Source organism: Chinchilla lanigera, unplaced genomic scaffold (assembly GCF_000276665.1).
Source record: "Chinchilla lanigera isolate Chin_1 unplaced genomic scaffold, ChiLan1.0 scaffold00069, whole genome shotgun sequence".
In the NCBI taxonomy this organism is placed as follows: Eukaryota; Metazoa; Chordata; class Mammalia; order Rodentia; family Chinchillidae; genus Chinchilla; species Chinchilla lanigera.
Window position 1 is genome coordinate 4,657,824 of NW_004955470.1, and position 18,487 is coordinate 4,676,310.

At 39.7% G+C, this 18,487-nt stretch overlaps 1 protein-coding gene across 9 annotated transcripts in view; it reads left to right on the forward strand.

The window, feature by feature from the left end:
• Nucleotides 1–264: 264 nt before the first annotated feature.
• Nucleotides 265–18,487, forward strand: part of Vwa3b (von Willebrand factor A domain containing 3B) — a 192,190-nt gene continuing 173,967 nt past the window's right edge. For 6 of the 9 annotated variants that reach the window (XM_005400701.2, XM_005400706.2, XM_005400705.2 and 3 more), the window contains exons 1-3: nt 4,153–4,174; nt 7,323–7,550; nt 17,283–17,377. In XM_005400701.2, the coding sequence (XP_005400758.1) occupies nt 4,168–4,174; nt 7,323–7,550; nt 17,283–17,377 (330 nt within the window). In that variant the 5' untranslated portion in view covers nt 4,153–4,167. Of the gene's footprint in view, nt 451–2,210; nt 2,399–3,965; nt 4,130–4,152; nt 4,175–7,322; nt 7,551–17,282; nt 17,378–18,487 lie in introns of those variants that run through there. The other 3 variants (XM_005400703.2, XM_013522812.1, XM_005400704.2) reach the window with 3 other exon arrangements.

Here is an 18,487-nt window from a genome sequence, read left to right on the forward strand (position 1 = left end):
TATGCTCGCATCCGGGCTTCTTAGCTGGGGGCATCTGTGTATTTAAATTAATTCATTAATATTCACCACTGGTAATTCTCCTAGGCTCCGGGGACAACGCCAGCCTCCCTGTACCTCTGGCCTTCAGCTCCTGTCCCTGGACCCAGCTCCCAGAGCCCCCGACTCCTGTTCAGCCCCCTCCCCTTGGCGCGCTCCGTGGGCGGGGCCTGCTCGCGAGCTGCAACGTGATTGGCCGTGTCCTAGCAACCGTGGCGCCATTGTCATCAACAGAGACTTTAGAGGTCTGGAACCCTTAGCAGGGAGCTCCGACCCTTAGCCCGCGAGGATCACTGCTTTATCCACCAGCAGGATGCTTACCTTGCCTGCCCTCTAGGGTCAGATGAGCCCCGGAGGATGGCAGGGGCATTGCTGAACGGGAGCCACCCTGCCTTCCACGGGACAGACTGCCTCGTAAGTGTGGGCACACCAACCATCGCGACAGCCGGAACTTGCAAGGTGTTGAGCTTTTGGGCAGGTGATATAGGGGAAACCCGGGCGTATATGATTTCTAAGCTGGACTCCACTTGCTCTTCGTAGATGCAGGACAGTCCTAGGAAATCTCAGTAATCTGGCCAGACTCACTTAACTGTAGGGTCAAGCCAAGCCTGGAGGAGATACCCTCCTCTCCCCTCCTAGTCTAGAGGGTCCTCCCACCCAGAAAGGTGTACCCACCCAGAAGTTCCAGCTGCACTGGTGGAGAATCAGCTCCTCTAGTTTCTTTCTGTGCCATAGCAACAGTAATACCATGATGAAATCCGCTTGGACTTTGGAGGAAGTATGAGAACCAGGAGAAACGTATTTCTAATAAATAATGATAAATATGAATAGTCAGCCCCCTCCCCCCAAGCCACCTGCTTGCTCTGAAGCTTTCAACAACTTTCCTTCCTGGAAAGGTGTCTAGTTGCTTCCTGTTGCACACATGAGGTTTTCACAATCACATCGCTTTCTCTGACTCTGTTTAAGATGGACATAAAATAATAATTAGGTTCAGTTTTCATCTCATACACAGAGTTTTTCCTTTCATCTTCTTGGGAGTTCTCCCTTTCTTCTCAGCAACGATCTACTGCCTAAAGCACTTCAGTTATTCTCAGATTTTCTTTTCTTGGTGCTATTTTCTCAGCTGTGGGACAAGCCATTTCCATCTTACTGGAGCTGATGATCACCACCTAGCCTTGCTCTTAAGCACTGAATATTCAGGTCATGGTAAGACTGGAGCAAGATACACCAGGGAGCATCATCCCAGTTTCCTTTCTTTCAGAAAAATTCAAAAACACACATAAATCATGTGATATATCCACCTGGCCTTGATTTCTTCTCCTTCTCCTTCTCCTTTTTGTCCTTGTCCTTCTCCTTGTCCTTCTCCTTGTCCTTCTCCTTCTCCTCCTCCTTCTCCTCCTCCTCCTGCTTCTCTTCCTCCTTCTCTTCCTCCTCCTCCTCCTCTTTCTCCTCTGTCTCTTCCTCCTCCTCCTCCTCTTTCTCCTCCGTCTCCTTCTCCTTCTTCTTTTTAAAAAACTACTACATTTGGGATGTTGATCACAAAACTTACCAAATGTATGGGCTGGGGATGTAGCTCAGTGGTAGAGCAATTGCCTAGCATGCATGAGGCCCTGGACACTGCAAACAAAACAGAACAAAACAAAACAAGACAAGCAACTCCTTCACACAATAAAGCTTACCAGATATTTAAATTGCATCAGTGGACTCTAAATTTTGCATTGTCCCTCAACTATAGGCCACACATGACCACCTTTCCTGGGCATGTATTGGGATCTTGGCCTGCCCCAATCTCCTAAATGAGTGGACAGTGAACAGCTTAATAAAAGGACAAATGGTATGATTTCAGGGCTCCAGGAGGATCAAAGTCCCCTAACAGAATTCAAGATTCCCTGGAGGTTGACACAGAGAACTTCTCTGGGTGGCCCATATTTATTTGGTTTTCAAACAAAGGAAAGAGATACTGAGGCAAGCCCAGGAACTGAGCAGGACCTTGGGAGTTAGTTCAAAGTCTTCTCGAAACAGTAAATTTTGCCAGTTAAGATGTGTCTTATGTCTAAGTTGGGCAGCTTTATTGCTCTGGAATAGGGGTTGTCAGCTACCCATGTCCTTGATCGCCTCAGCTGTGGTTATCTTCATTTCAGAGCACCATGCATATATGCTCTTTTCCAACACAGCCAGAGGTCCCTATGTTTAGCGGCTTAACCCCGTACAGCCCAGTCTCCAACAGCAACCGGGATTTCCCCAAGACTCTTATCCTGGGCCAGCCTTGGGGCAATTCTTGGCTGACCTGCGAAGGGGAGGAGACCAGAAGCACAGGGCTAGCTGGATGCAGAGCCCCCACTTCCTGTGGTCGGGGCCTTTGGTAAGCACATAACCTTTCTTTTTGCCTGGGCCTGGCTTTAGCTTACACTTTCCAAGAAATCACTTTCTCTTTCCCGCAACTCTACTGCTCTTGGGATAGCTTTCACAACTTAGGGCTATGCTCACTTGGGATATGTGAATTGTTTCTGATGCTGAGATTGTCTGTTCCTCAATTTATTGTAATCTCAGATGAGAAAACTCTTCAAATAATAATAATAATTAAACAGAATGGTTATATCCAGAAAATTATATGTCTATGTTTTAAAGGATGGCTGTTTCTTAATTTTAGCTTTATGGGAACTGTGAATTGTTTGCCTTCCTTAAAACACTCAGGATTCTCTCAGTACATGCAGTTCTGAGTGATTAATTCATCTGAACACTTGTACAAAGTACCGGCTGAAAGTCTTCGTGTAATTTGTCACCAAGGCCATTGAACCTTCTGGTCCAGATAGGACAGAGCTGAAGTATCAAAGGCCAGAGTAATGAAGTTGCAAAGTAAAAGTTAGGGCTTTTCCAGGGAGAGGTTGGAAAGTTGCTGGGAGCGATTGGAGGGTGTAGTGGCGGAGGCAGCACTAGGCATAGGCCCTGCAGATTCCACACTGAGGTCAGCGTGGCGATGGGAAAGCAGGCGAGGTGTGTGTGTGTATGTGTACTTTTTCAGGTTCTTGTTTGGGGCAGGCTTCCTTGCTTTGATGGAATGGTTCTTTATCCTGCTTGAATAGAAGGGCCCTTCTCTTGGGAGATGCCCTTTCTTTCTTCCTTCCCTTCCTTGTTTTCTCTGGCTAAGTCCCAGTTTCCAGACCCTTTTATCTGTGATAATACAGGTATTCTTAGGCTGTAAAACCCTAGCGTTAAAGTCTGACTCATGAGGAGTCATATAGGCACTCAGATTCAACAGAACCAATTACGCACACAGACACACACACAGACACACCCACGCGCGCGCGCGCGCACACACACACACACACACATACACATGGTACTGGGATCAAATCCAGACCCTCACCTGTGCTAGACAAGTGTTCTGACTCTGAGCTATTTCCCAGTCTTTATCTTTTTATTTGTTTTTGAGACTGAGTCTCATTAAGTTGCCCAGGCTGGCACTAAATTTGTGATCCTCTTGCCTCAACCCTCCTGAGTATCCCTAGATTATAGGTGTGCATCACCACACCTGTCCTAATCACATTTTTAAAAATATTAATAAGAAAACCCTAATATGACCACAAAAGAGATTGGATCAGATAAAGTAGGAAATATTATTGTCTTTTATTTGGGATCAAGAATCTTCTTGATTTAATTAAAATTTAAAAACAAAATTTATTTTAAAAGAACGTGTCCTTTTGGCATAAAAACAAAGCCTTCTGAGCTCCTCCTCAAGGTTTGAAAATCCACTCAGAAAAACATATTAGGACAGTTTATGTCAAAATGCTCCCCTTTAAACCTAAGACATACTGTTCCCTCCAGCAAGAACATAGGAGATGGATGTGTTTCAGGGAAGAGAAAGATTAATTGGAAATGATGAAATCATCAGAAATCTTTCTCTGTGCTTCCTTTCCTCGTTTCTATAGGAACAACTGACCCAGTTTAAAAGAACTTCAGTTACAGACTCTGTGGACAGATCCCAAAAAGAAAGCGGAAGCATATTCGTGTGCCCTTGTTTCTGTGATTCATTCTAAACCTCATAGTTCAAGATGACTGAGAATTTCAGAACAGAAACATGCTTGGAGTAGAAGTGGGTATCCGGAAACAACACACAGTTACTAAAGGATAATGACTGGTAGATAATTTCTCTGTACATAGAGATAATTTCTGCACTTGGAGATAATTTCTCTGTACATTCTTTTTCCAAAATAACACATGCTCGCTCATGCATAACTGGTGTATCATCCCGTTCATTCTTTGTCGTAGCCCTGGGTTAGGGTGTGCAGATATATTTCTATTATAGAGAGGCGGGGTCACGTCCTAAAGTAGCAGAACAGGCTTACAGTGAGTTTTGATTCTAAACTTTTGTACTCTTCTGTGACTTTCTCCAAGTAATCTTGTAGCATGCTCATAAGTTTAGGCTTGGAGACAGAAAGTGAGATCTTTACCAATAGCGTGAATTTGTGTACCTTTGTAAGTCAACAGATGTGGACAATACAAACTCACATAAACCTTGAAATAGAATCATTATCACTCAAGCCTAAGACAGTGAGCTAGGAAGTCTGCAAAGCTTGAGTTCGGAGGATCAAGATCAGTGCTCTCTGTCTTCAGCACCCTAGTAAAATGCACCCCTATTGGTGGGACACAGTTGTGGACTTGTCCCATAGGCTCCAGAGAGGAGGGTAGTTTTACGGTTAACAGAGTGGTTAAGAAATGGCTCTGCCTCCTGATTTTGCCACTTTCTGGCTTTTGAATATGTTCTTTACATTCTCCAAGCTTTTGAATATGTTCTTTTGAATTCTAATTCAAATTAGAATTTTTGGAAATGATGAAATCAGAACTTTTGAATATGTTCTTTACATTCTCCAAGCTTCTTACCCTCACATGTGAGTGGGATATTAACAGGGCATAACCCATATGATTATGAGGAATCTGTGGGCATTGAATACGAAGGGCTCTCTGCCCAGTGGCTGATCAGCAAATAGGAGCTGATGCAAGAACACCGACCCTGGAGCTGAATGGCCTGGGTTAGAATCAGCTACACCTCCTGCCAGCTGTGAACAAGCTAGTGAAGACTGCTCTGTCTTGGGAATCAAAGTAGAACCTACCTCAGAAGGTTACTATAAGTATTAAATGTATACTGCGCCTGCCATAATGTAGAACAGATGCTTGATAATCATAATTCTTCTCATTTCTTTTTACAAAAACCTCCCTGGTTGCATCCAGCTGATTTTTGTGTTTGACTCAATTTCTGTGTCATAAGCTGACACTTTCAGAAAATGCAATTAGAGTTTTAGAAATAGGAAATGGGGCATTTTTATTGTTGAAAAGTTTTACAGTGCAGGGAACCAACTTACATGCACTGCACACTGTTTACAGAAGTGAGCAAAGCTTTCTACACTTCCTCCAAGTCATCAGGCCCTGCCTAGCTGTGGTGAGTGGGTTAGGATTGCATTACATTTGGCCACTCCCTTCCTCTTGGGCACAAGAGCTATATTTGGGTGGGGCCACACAAGTTTAGTATGTTTCATTTTGCCTTGAGCTCAGTTGATCTCAGAATACCTGATTCCATGAAGGAGAATGCTTAAGTCCAATTTTCAAGTGAGTCTCAGAAAATAAAAAATTCAGCGGGGCCAAGCTATGCCCTGGTACTCACCTGCTGCCAGCTGCTAGGTAGACACTCCATTTGCTTTCTCTTTCTATCAGTACTGGGGATTGAATCCAGAACCTCATACAGGCTCGGTACCCCACCACTAAGCTATATCTCTAGCTATTTTTTATTTTATTTTATTTTGAGACAGGCTGGCTCTAAACTCTCCATCCTCCTGCCTCAGTCTCCTGAATAGCTAGGATTACAAGTATGCACAACCATGTCTGGTTCTCTCAGAGTTTTATCTACTTTATCTTGTTGGCTGTCATGTGGGATTATAATTAGAATACAGACATGCAGCACTGCTTCTGGGGAGGACTTATTTCCAAAACGGAGAAGTTCTGTGATTTTCTGATTCTAATGGTAACTCTGTCTCAGAAATACTCAAATAACACAAGAAGTTAAGCAGTATAGAGAGGGTAAAGCCACATATACTTTTACCATGGTGAGAAAACTACCACAAACCTGTTTGTCTGTGTCTTTCTGGATTTTTTTTGGTGTGTGCATACATATGGATACTGACTTTTATGGATCCTCTTAGCAATATAAGTGGTTATCTTCTTGCCAACAAATACACATCTATATTATAATTTTTATAGTTATTAAGTTTATTGGTACAGTTTAGATGTACATAATGGTTACATTTATCATAGGGAACACAGTATGTCTTTGTTCCTCTTTTTTTTTTTCTTATTCCCCTCCCCTCCCTTCAATACCTCTTTCCCTCCTTATTTACAAAGTTTTGCTTCCATTTAATCTTTTTTTCCCCTCATATTTCTTTTCCCTTCCTCTCCGCACCCCACTCTCCTTTCCTTTTAAACAATTTCTTCCTATTTCACAGTATCTATTATACATTTTGGTTCTTATTTACACTTTCAGTTTCTCACACCAGAGAAGCACTGTGATATTTACACATGCGTGTTTGGTTTATTTTACTTAAGAGTATGGTCTCGAGGTGTATCCATTTACCAATAAATGTCTCGAGTTTATTCTTCTTTATGGCTGAGTAGTACTGCATCGTACAAAAAAAACCACATTTTTTTTTTTTTTTATCCATTTCTTGGTTGATGGGCATTAGGGATGTTTCCAAGATTTAGCTATTACAAACTGTGCTGCGATAAACATGGGTGCACATATATCACGGTGATATGATGTTTTTAATTCTTCCAGCAAAATACCTAGAAGGGGAATAGCTAGGTTGAATGGAACCTCAGACCTAGTTTTTTGAGGAATCTTCACTCTGATTTCCACCGTGATTGCACCAGTCTACATTCTCACCAGCAGGGGAGAAGGTTCTTTTTCCCCCATAGCCCCGCCAGCATTTATGATTGGTTGACTTCTTGATGATAGCCATTCTTTCTGGAGTGAGATGGGATCTCAGCGTTGTTTTAATCTCTTGAATGACCCATGATGTTGAAATTTTTTTCATATATTTGTTTGCCATTTGTACTTTTTCTGAGAAAAGACCCAATCCATAAACAGGCATCTGAAATGAATAGGCTTCTGTATTATAATTTTAACTGGTAAATAAAATGCCATTTCATGGATATCCTCTTTGTTAAACTACTCTTCTGTTGATGTTGGATTATTTCCAAGTTCTCACGAAGTCTAAGTTGGACAATTACCCTTACAGGCAGTCCCTGGGACCTAGCTCCAGAGTCAGAGATGGAGAGACCAGACACATGTTCTCCTGTCTCCAAGGAGCAGCTACAGAAGCAGGAGGAACTGTGCAAGACCGGGGAAGACTTGGCTGAGCAGAGTCTTGTTTCATCTGAGAAATGGCTTCAACAACATGGGTTGAAGGCCAACAAATTGTCTTTGAAACAGATCTTGTCACAGATTGGATTCCCACATTGTGAAGGTACAGTGCTCAAAAACAGCCAGCGTGTGCTGCTTCAGCTCTAAGCAGGCTGTGTCAGTTCTGAAGTACCCTGGGTCTTTAAGTTTGCTTTGATCTCGCATCTCCATCAGTAGAAAAAATGTGTGTATACGCCCAAAATATCAATTTGAAAATCAGTTTCCTTGATAGGTATAAGATGATTCAAAATATCAGTTTTATATTGGGTGAGATATGGTAGTTTGCGGTTTTTTGAGGATTTGATTCATTTTACATTTAATCTTAGCCAAAAAGTTGAGAAACAATAAGGATTTGATTCATTTCATTCAACTTGCCCAATTTGTGTATAGTGTTATTTCTAGTATTCCTTTATTATTCTTTTGATATCTCTAGTGAAATTCTACTTTATTTCTAATACATGTAATTTATTCTGTCTCCTTTTATATTTGTGTCTTGCTAAAGTTTATCATTGATCAATTTAATTTGTCTTTTGAAATAGCTTTTTGTTTAATTAATTTTTCTCAATTGTTTTGTTTTCAATTTCATTGATTTTGGTTTTGGTTTTTACTACTTATTTCCCTCTGATTGTTTTGGGTTCATTTACTCTCCTTATTTGACCCAGCCTGCGGGTACAGTCAACGAGGACCCTAGAAGGAGAGTGGGGATTATAAAGGGACAAGAGACACGAAGAATGGAGGCAAGACAAGATTCTGATCAAGCCTCGTTTATTAGCGGGAAGTGCCGTGCTTATATACGGCACGGAGAAACGCGGAAGTTCTAAGGCGGGAATAACCAAATAACCCGACCAAGGCGGGAGTAACTAGGTAACGGTGGGTAGTCCTAGTTCTTGAGGCGGGAGTAGCTAGGCAACGGTAGGCAGTCCTGACTTAAAGGGAAAGGCGCGTAAGACGGCTACTAATATACAATGGAGGTCAGTCTCGGTCTCCTACACTTATTCTAGATTTTTTTCAGAAACATGGTGCTATAAATTTCCCTCTACATGCTGCTTAGCCATGTCCCAAACATTTTATATGCTATATTATCATTTCTATTCAGTCTGAAGTATTTTTAATTTCCTTTGAGACTTCCTCTATGCCCCGTGGAGATTTTTAAGTATTTGTGACTTTCTTATTGTCTGTGTTACTTTATATTTGTTTCAATTTTAGACAGAAGACATACTCTAGTTTTAGTTATTTTAATTTTTTTCAGTACTGGGGATTGTGTTCAGAACCTTCCCATGGAACTATACCCCAGACATTAAAAAAAAAAATTGTTTTTGAGACAGGATTTTGCTGTTTTTCAGTTGCCTCTGCTGAGTTTGAAATTGCAATCTTCCTGCATCATCCTCTCAGAGTGCTGGGATGACAGGTGTGTGTAGCCTGACAGGTTTGTTTTAGAGCCAAGGACATGATTTGTCTTGGTATATATTCTATAAGTATTTGAAGAGAATGTGTGTTCTCTTATGTTGCATAGAGTTTTCTATAGCTGTCAATTAGGTTCTGTTCATTGATGGTATTACTGAGTATCCATGCTGATTTTTTGTCTAGTTTTTATCTGTTATTGTAAAAACAGTGTTGAAGCCTCCAGCTATGATTGTGAATTTGTTCATCTCATCTTTCAGTTCTACTGGGTTTTGCTGTTACTTGGTGCATATATATTTAGGATTGCTATGTCGTTCTGGAAGATAGACACTTTTATCATTATATAGTTTCCTACTCTGTTCCAAAGAATATTCTTTACTCTGAAGTTTGTTTTTGTGATGTAGAGAATCCTGATTCCTTTTATTATTTGTATGACCTTTTTCTGTCCTTTTATTTTTAACTTTTGCATATAATTATATTTGAAGGAAGTTTCTTACAGATCCCATGATTTGTTTTTTTTTAATCCTCTTTACAATCTGTCCTTTAATTTGTATACTGAGACCATTTGCACTCAGGGTAATTAATTATTGATATGTTAAGGCTTGTCTGTCTTTTTATTTACTGTGTTTTCCTCCTTTCCTTTTCATTTGTTTGTTTTTGTTATCCTGCCTGTATTTAGGTTACTTAAATATTTTTTTGAATTCTAGTTTTATTTATGTGTAGTGTTTTCTAGTGTACCTTTAATATGGCTTTCTTAGTGAAGATGGTATATATTATGAGTACATAAATTAGAAAGAAATCTACTGATATCTAAATTTTATCAGTTTGAGTGACAAGCAGAAACTTATTTCCCTTTAGTTCTTTTTCCCTTCCCATTTGTAATAATATGTATTATTCTCTTCATATACTGAGAACATTAGATTATGCTAAAGTTTTAACATTTATTTTCTTTCATATAGGATAGTCTTGATTCAACCTTCAAACATAATTTATTAATCTCAAGATAAGAAAGAAAATCCACTTTATTTACTCATAGTGTTGCTTATTGTGCTCATCCTTTCCTTATATTCTAAGATTCCTTCTTTTGTCATTTTATTTCTTTCCCTTTTTTGTCTTTTTGAGACAGAGTCTTGCTATGAAGTTCAGACTGGCCTTGAGCTCACTTTGTAGCCCAGGCTGGCCTTGAACTCCCATTGATCCTCCTGCCTCAGCCTCCCGAGTGCTGGGATTACAGGTGTGTGTGCCACAACGCCTGGCTTCATCATTTTCTTTCTATTCACAGAACTTCCCTTTATCCATTCCTTAAGAGAAGGTCTGCTAGTAACAAATTCTTTTAGTTTCTTTGTCTGGGAATGTCTTTATTTCTCTGACTTGGAAGAATAACTTTGAAGTTTTCGGTGAATAGTTCTCTTCTTTTAGTACTTAGAAATATCATGCCACTTTCTTCAGGCCTCCAAAGCTTCTGATGAGAAAATCACAATCGTTAGAATTGATTTTCCCATATTGGTAATGTGTCATTTTTCTTTGACTGCTGTCAAGATTTATTCCTGTCTTTTAGTTTTCAGAGGTTAGACTATAGTGTACCATGGTTAGATTTCTTTGGGTATATTCTCTTTGAATTTTATTCAGCTTCTTGAATCTGTTTCTTTTTCATCCTTTCTTTCTTTTAGTACTTTTTTTCAGCTTTACCTTCTTCTTCTTCTTCTTTTGATATTCCAATGACTTGAATATTAGACCTTTATGTTTTTCTTAATCCAGCATGTCTGTGAGGTTCTGTTCATATTTTTCAATCTATTTTATCTTGGTTGTTTAGGTTGGGTGATTTCTATTCTGTCTTCAGATTTGCTCATTCTTTTGTCTCTTGAGTCCATTCATTGAGTTTTCATTCTTTTTTTTTTTTTGTTATTCTATTTTTGGTTGTCCTCATATTTCCATTTAGTTCTTCTATGTATCTTCTGGGTTTTTTAAAAACTGAAAGTTCCTATGTTTTTATTCATTTCAGGCATGTGTATACTTGTTTGATAATGTGTTTTGATGGTGATTGCTTTAAGATCCTTGTTGGATCCTTCTAACATGTGTGGTGCTTTTTCATTAAGTTTAAGAGCTTCCTGGCTTTCAGGATGATGTGATTTTTAAAAATTGAAGCAGACATTTGGGTATTTTATAATTTGACTCTGGATCTGTCTTACTTCTGTGTTCCAGTCTGGTAGATAAAGGAAGGCATCCTCGTATAATTGCTTAGTGGGGATACAAGCTCAGGTTCTTCCCACAGCCCCTTTAACATCTACAGGAAGAGGGGCTCCATGTTCAGGATGGCAGCTCAGACTTTCCAGGCCTCCAATGATACCACCCTGCCTGGAGCGGAGGGGTACGTTTTCATTGCTCTCTGTATGGTCTTGACTGACACTGTGGATGGATGGTCGTGTTACCTCTGAGTGGTGGGGAAGGTCTTACTCTGACACCCGCCCAGTGAGAAAAGGAAAGGCTGCCTCATTAACCTGAAAACATATAAACCCATCATTAAGTGACTTCTGTATTTTCATCAGAAAAATCAATCATATTCATAAAACTTTGCATGTGATATATCTAATATATAATTTCTCTGTGGTTACTTTACAGTGTTTTTATTCTTGTCTTTCAGCTATTGTGCTAGGTTTTATACTACAGTATGCTTTGGTTTGGTTTTCTCTGTATTTATACTGTACAGGATAAGCCAAACTTCTTGGATCTGTAAATTTGTTAAAGTAGAATTGTAGAAATTTTCAACTATTATTTCTTCTAATCTATATTTGTTTCCTACTTGTCCTGTCCTTTTCTCCTGAGACTCTACTTAGAGTTATGCTAAATATCCTGATGTTGAGCCACAGATAACTGAGACTTTGTTCTTTGGTATGAACATATATAAATTTGATCTTCAGATTGGGTAACTTCTCTTGGCGGATTTTTCATGGTTACTGACTGCTATGGTTTAGATCTCAAATGTCCCCCGAAAGCCTCACATGTGGAGGTGGGACTGTTTGGAAAAGGTGGGACACTGGAAGGATGACTTAGAGGGTGTATTCTTGACCCCAGCTCCACCACCTTTCTTTTTTTCCTTGGCACCTAGGGTTGAACAGTTTTCCTTTGAAATTCTCTTCTTTTATGACCTTTTTTGCCTTGGAGCTGGGGACCACATACTGAACCTATTGAAATTGTGAGCCAAAAATAACGTTCTCTCTCTTTAAATTGTGGATGTGAGATATTTTATTCAAGTGATGGGGAAGTGACTAATACACTGACACTTTGTCCTGGCACCTCTGATTTGCTATTAAGTCTGTAATATATTGTGTTTGTCTTAGTTCACTTTATATTGTTATAACACAATACTTGTATGGGATAGTTTATAAGGAAAAGAGGGCTATTTCATCACAGCTCCAAAGGTTCAAGAGCATGATGCCAGTAGTACTTGGCCTTGCTTGGAACCTATGATAGATGGTATCACAGTGGTGAGAGTGCTGGTGGGAGTAGTGAGTTGCACATGGGGAGGAGGACATCAGGGAGGTGCCATGTTGGTTTGGAACAACCCATTCTCGTGGGGACTAAACCAGTCCCATGAGACCTGATTCACTGCCATAAAACAGCACAAGCTCATTCAGAGGGTAGAACCTCCATGACCCAATGACATTGGGATGGATTCACATCATCAGTGTTCCCCTATCTCAATATTGTTACCTGGGGGAGTCAGACTCTGGTCACATGTAAGCCACAGCAGGACCTTTTGTTCTAAAATTTCCTTTTCATAAAAACCAATAGCTTTCCCTCTAAAATCAGGAATGAGACAAGAATATCCATTATCACCACTCCTATTCAACATAGTACTCAAAGAGTACTATGAGTAGCCAGAGCAATCAGGCAAGACAAAGAAATGAAAGAGATAAATATAGGAAAGGAAGAAGTCCAAGTGTCATTATTTGCAGAAGACACGATCCTCTACATGGAAGACCAAAAAAATTCCACCAAGACTCCTACAATTAATAATCAAATCCAGCAACGTAGCAGGATACAAAATCAACATACAAAAACCAGTAGTGTTTCTGCACATTAATAATGAAGTCACCGAGAAAGAAATTAGGAAGACAATACCATTCATAGTAGCATCAAGAAAACTGAATACTTAGGAATTAACTAACCAAGGAAGTGAAAGAACACTATGGTGCAAATGTCCTCACTCTGACAAAACAATTGAAAGGGATGTTAGAAAATGGGAACATATCCATGTGCCGGGATAGGCAGGACCACTATAGTGAAAATGGCCATACTTCCAAAACTGATACATAGGTTTAATGCAATCCCAATCAAAACAGTAGTCCTCACAGATCTAGAGCAAATGATCCTAAAATTCACATGGAACTAGAGAGACCCAGAATAGTAAAAGCAATCCTGTGGAACAAGAGCAAAGAAGGAGGGAATCACAATCTTGGATTTTACTACAAAGCTACAGTGATAAACAAACAAACAAACAAATCTGCATGGTTCTGGCACAAAAGCAGACATGTGGATCAATGGAGCAAAAGAGAGGATGCAGAAACAACCCCAAATACATTCAGCCACTTGAATTTGACAAAGGGGCCAAAAGCATACACTGGAGGAAACATAGCCTTTTAAATAAATGGTGCTGGGAAAATTAGATATCCACATGCAGAAGGTGGATCCAGACCCATGTATCTCACCATCTACTAAGCTAAAATAAAAATGGATCAAACATCTAAATCTTAAGAAACATTTAATCTGCTGGAAGATAAAATAGGTTAAAAAAATCCTCTTGTAGACATAGGCGCGGGCAAGGACTTTCTGAACAGAACCCCAATACCACAAGCAATAATACCGAAAGTCAACAAATAGAAGTGTAAAAACTAAAAAGCTTCTGCACATTGAACAAGGTGAAGAGACAACCTACAGAGTGGGAAAAAAATTTTCCAACGATCCCTCAGGTAGAGGCCTAACTTCTAGAATATATAAAGCACTCAAAAAATTAAGAACCAATTAAAAAGATCCAATTAAAAAGACAGGCAGACAAAATTAATAAGACACTTCTCAGAAGTAGTATAGATGGGCAATAAATACATGAAATAATGTTCAACATCACTGAACATTAGAGAAAACAAATTAAAACAACACTGATTCCATCTTACTGTAGAAAGAATGACTATTGTCAAGAAATCAAATCATAATAAATGTTGGCAAGGCCATGGGGATAAAGGAATCCTACATTGCTGGTAGGAATGTAAACTAGTACCACCACTATGGAGATCAGTATGGAGATTCCTCCAAAAAACTAAAAATAGAAATTCCATTTGATCTAGCTATTATCCTTGTAGGTGTTTAGAGTTAAAGTCATATTGTAGTGATACATTCCTATCCATGTTTATAGCAGTGCAATCCATAATAGCTAGATATTGGGAACAGCCTACATGCCCATCAACAGATGAAGGATAAAGGAAATGTACTACTTAAACACAAGGGAGTACTACTTTTTCCATAAAGAAAGATAAACTTGAGGCATTTTTATGTAAATGGAAACACCTTGAGATCATAATGTTAACTGAAATAAATCAGACACATAAGCTTCAATATTGTGTGGTTTCTCTTATATGAGAAACCCAAAATACAAATAAAGAGAAAAAGAAAAGCTAGGTAATAGGAAGTAGGGAGGTCTTTTTCAAAGGGGGAGTGGAACAAGAGATGGAGGAAGTGGGAGGGCGGGAAAGGAAAAGACAACTGAAGAAAAAGTGTAAATAGAGCTTTTGCCAATGGGAAGGGGAACAAGAGTCGGAGGGAACAGAGGGAGGGGAGGGGGAGAGGACAGAAAAGAATTAAGATGTGTTATGCACACGTACAAACTCCCCATGGTAATCATTATATCCTGCAAATATGCGCTTGTTAGAAAATTTTTAAAACGGACTAGAATGCAGAAATAAACAAATAAGTAAAATTTGCTTTTCTTGCTTTCAGTTCCTCTGCTAAGATTTCCATTTGTTCACCTATGATCATATTTTTCTTTCCTTCAGCATATTTATAAGGGTTACAACATAAATATTTATGACATGTGCATATGTAAGAATATAATGTAAATGTATTTGAGGCTCCCTTCTGCTAATTCTAATGTCTGATTTATCTCAGGGCAGTTTTATTGACTGCTCTTCCTTTTGGCTCCTGGGGCAGTTTCTTTGTATGTCTGATAATTTTTTATTTTATTTTGGGACAGTGTGGATTGTTGTAAAAGGTTTGGGTTATGTTAACTCTTAGGAGAGTTATTTTTAAAAAATTGATATTTAAGATAACTTTAAGATATAATTCAAATACCATTCATCCATTTAAAGTGTTAAGTAGTTATAATTAAATAGTTTAAACAATGACATAGTTTTTAGCATATGTGCCTAGATATGTTCAACCACAGTCAGCATTAACCTATTTTTTTTTTAACTTCAAAAAAAACCCACCTCATACTCCTTAGCTCTCTACCCTCTCACCACCCATCTCTACCTCTAAGCTTTAAGTGATGTACTTTCAATCTGCATAAATTTGTTTGAATTAGATGTTTCATATAAAAGGATTCACAGTATATGGTCTTTTGTGATTGGCTTCTTTCATTTAGCATAATTTATTTAAGGTTCATTAATGTATTCACATTGCCGTTGTTTTATTCCTTTTAATGGCCATATAATATTTCATTATATGGATATACCATAGTTTGTTTATTCATTGATCACTTGATAGATAGCTGGTTTGTATTCTAGCAGACATCTCACCTGGCTGAACCCAAAGTTTAAATTCTCTCTCTCCCACTGAGTAAATACAAATCTCACTAGTCAGTGTCTTCCTTTTGAGGATGAAGGCTACCCCAGCTTCTGGCTGTTCACGATTGCTCTCTAATGCCTTCAAATGGCTATTTCTACACTTTATCCAGCATTTATCATTGAATAAAGGTTAGCCAGTAAAATCTACCCTACTGCAATCAGCTGCCAAACTCACAATGTTGCTGCATTTCAACTCTCAGTACAGCTTATTAGGCTTTCTGTAGACTTAGCTCCTCCAGCCCTCAAGAAAGAGCCCCTCTCTGAGTCCAGGTAAATGTTTCTGATGATGTGAAGTTCCTTTATCCACATGCAGGAATTGAAACTTTGGAAGTAGGTTTTAGACTTTGACAGGTCTGTCGAGTGAGGTTATTGCTGATAGAATTCAAGTACACATTCTTTATTCTTTACTATGGTGAGAATTAGACTTTGAAACTTGTAAATTTTATTATCCCTTATATTTGGGACCAAGCCTGGCCAGGGAGATGATAAAATTCAGCCTTGACTTTTCTGCCTTTCCAGAGTAGGTTGTTAATCTGCCTTTCTGGAAAGGAAATGTAACATCAAGACTACCACCTTTGGGAGTGAACAGCAATAATACTAAGGACAGTAACAAACACAACAAAACCAGCACCAGCAGGATCAGGATGGCTCAGTGGAGCTTTCCTCTTCCTTGTCCCGCCAAGTCCTTGTTAGTCCTTCTGACCGCTGCGGCCTCCTGGCAGTTCCATGAAGAAGTAGGAATATGTTTCAGACAACACTGTATTCCCATCCTGTAAGCCCTGCACCTAGTGCACTGTGAGTGCTCAACAAAAAGGAGTGCAATGGGTGTTTGCACAGATGAGCTTAATTTAATGAGAAGAAAATCTTGTGTTTCTCGCTTGTGTTAGGCTATCCTGAATCTACTACTTGCCCGCTTCATTTTACCCATTTAGTCTTATACCTCCACTGGAGTTGAATTTTTAAAGTTCTGAAAGAGGAATAAACTGCTCAAAAGGAAAAGGGAAACAGGCAGGGGGAGGGGAAAGAAAGGAAGGGAAAGAAAAAATGAGAAAAGAAGGACAGAGTAAAAACCGAGCTTTGTAAATGGGGAGGGGAAGGGGATTTGAAAAGAAGAGATGGGAATGGGGAAAAAAGGGGGAACAATATATAGCATATACAGGTACAAATTCCCTATAATGGATGTGGTCATTCTATATACCTAAATTGTGCCAATAAACTTACATTAAAAAAAGAAAGTTCTGAAAGACAAGTGCAAGTCTTGAATAAAGTTTTCATGAATTAAACACAATTTCTGTGTTGTTCTTTTGACCTCTGCTTTAGTCATTCTGCTCAAAAGAAGCAGGAAATGAACTCTGTTCTTCCTTTTTATTCATTCATGCACGAAACGATTCCATGTCATAAAGTTACATTTATCACAGCACTTAGAAATGCTTCATGATTTATTACAGAATACAAAGCAGCACTGGGGTTTGAATGGTGTCAGAAAAATTATTTCAGAACAGAAAATAAGAAGCTTTGATAATAGCCCATCTTGGTTGTTTGTCTTCATAAAAATGCAGATTATGTGACTTCTCTGGGGAGACCTGTGGCTTCTCGGTACGCTGATGGCCTCTTCCCACAGTTCTACGGAGCAGAAGATGGCCGAGTATACAACGTAAGTGAGGTCCCTCGATGCGCTGGTCCTGGGACACGATGCTGAGGCCGGTGGCAGGTCACAGAGGCAGGGAGGTTCGGGCTGAAGGTTTTCTTTGGGCAGTGGTAGAGTGATGAAAGCCATGGCCAAGGAATTGGCCAAAGATGCCTTTGACCTGTAAAAGATTATTGCAGAATGCTCTTGACTAGAGATGAAAGCTTTTGCATACCAGAACTTTTGTTTTGCCTCACAAATAAGGGGGGGGGCAGGAAAATGCAGGAATCTCTGAAATCAGATGAAAGCCAGGCCAAAGCTACCATGACCTGACAGAAGCAAGTGGAAGAGGAGCGTGTGAGCACATCTGCCTGGAGACCTCTGCTCCCAGCAATTCAACATGCGGATCTTGTGCCCAACGCATATCAGGCCCTGTCCCACGACATGGAGCTCACAGTCCATTGGAAACTCGTGTCCCATTGTATCCATATGTAATTATTCATGTCAAGACACATGCATGGACCACCAGACCCCTGCTTCCTAATACAGTCATCCCTTGGTGTCCACAGGCAGTTGGTTCCAGGACCCCCATCAGATACCAAAGTCTACAAATGCTTTCGTCCTTCATACATATGACATGGTGTAGTATTTGCAGATAACTTATGCATATCCTCTTGTGTACTTTGAATCATCCTTACATTACTTGTAATACTTCATTCAACGCAAATGCTATGTAAATAGTTGTAACCCTATATTGTCTAGGGAATGGTGACAAGAAAAAGTCTGTCTGTATTCAACATAGAAGCAATTTGCTTTTGAATGTCTTCCATCCCAGATTGGTTGAATCTTGAGGATGCTGAGCCCGTGGGTATGGAGGGCTGACTGTGTTTTTAAAAATCTAAACTATTTTCTAAACTAAGCCTGACACTAAGTGAGAATCTCTGTGGAATCTTGAGTTTGGTGTGCTAAATCCATCTTTTACTGAACCTCATTTAAAATCCCTACCTAGTTATTAAAAATGTCTATCTCTCTGCCACCGAAGTCCACCTCACACCCCTGGGGGCGTCCCATGGGCCGCCTGTGTGTGGCACAGGCTGTGGAAGCCGGTGAGGGAGTCAGGAATCCTGCCTTAAGGGC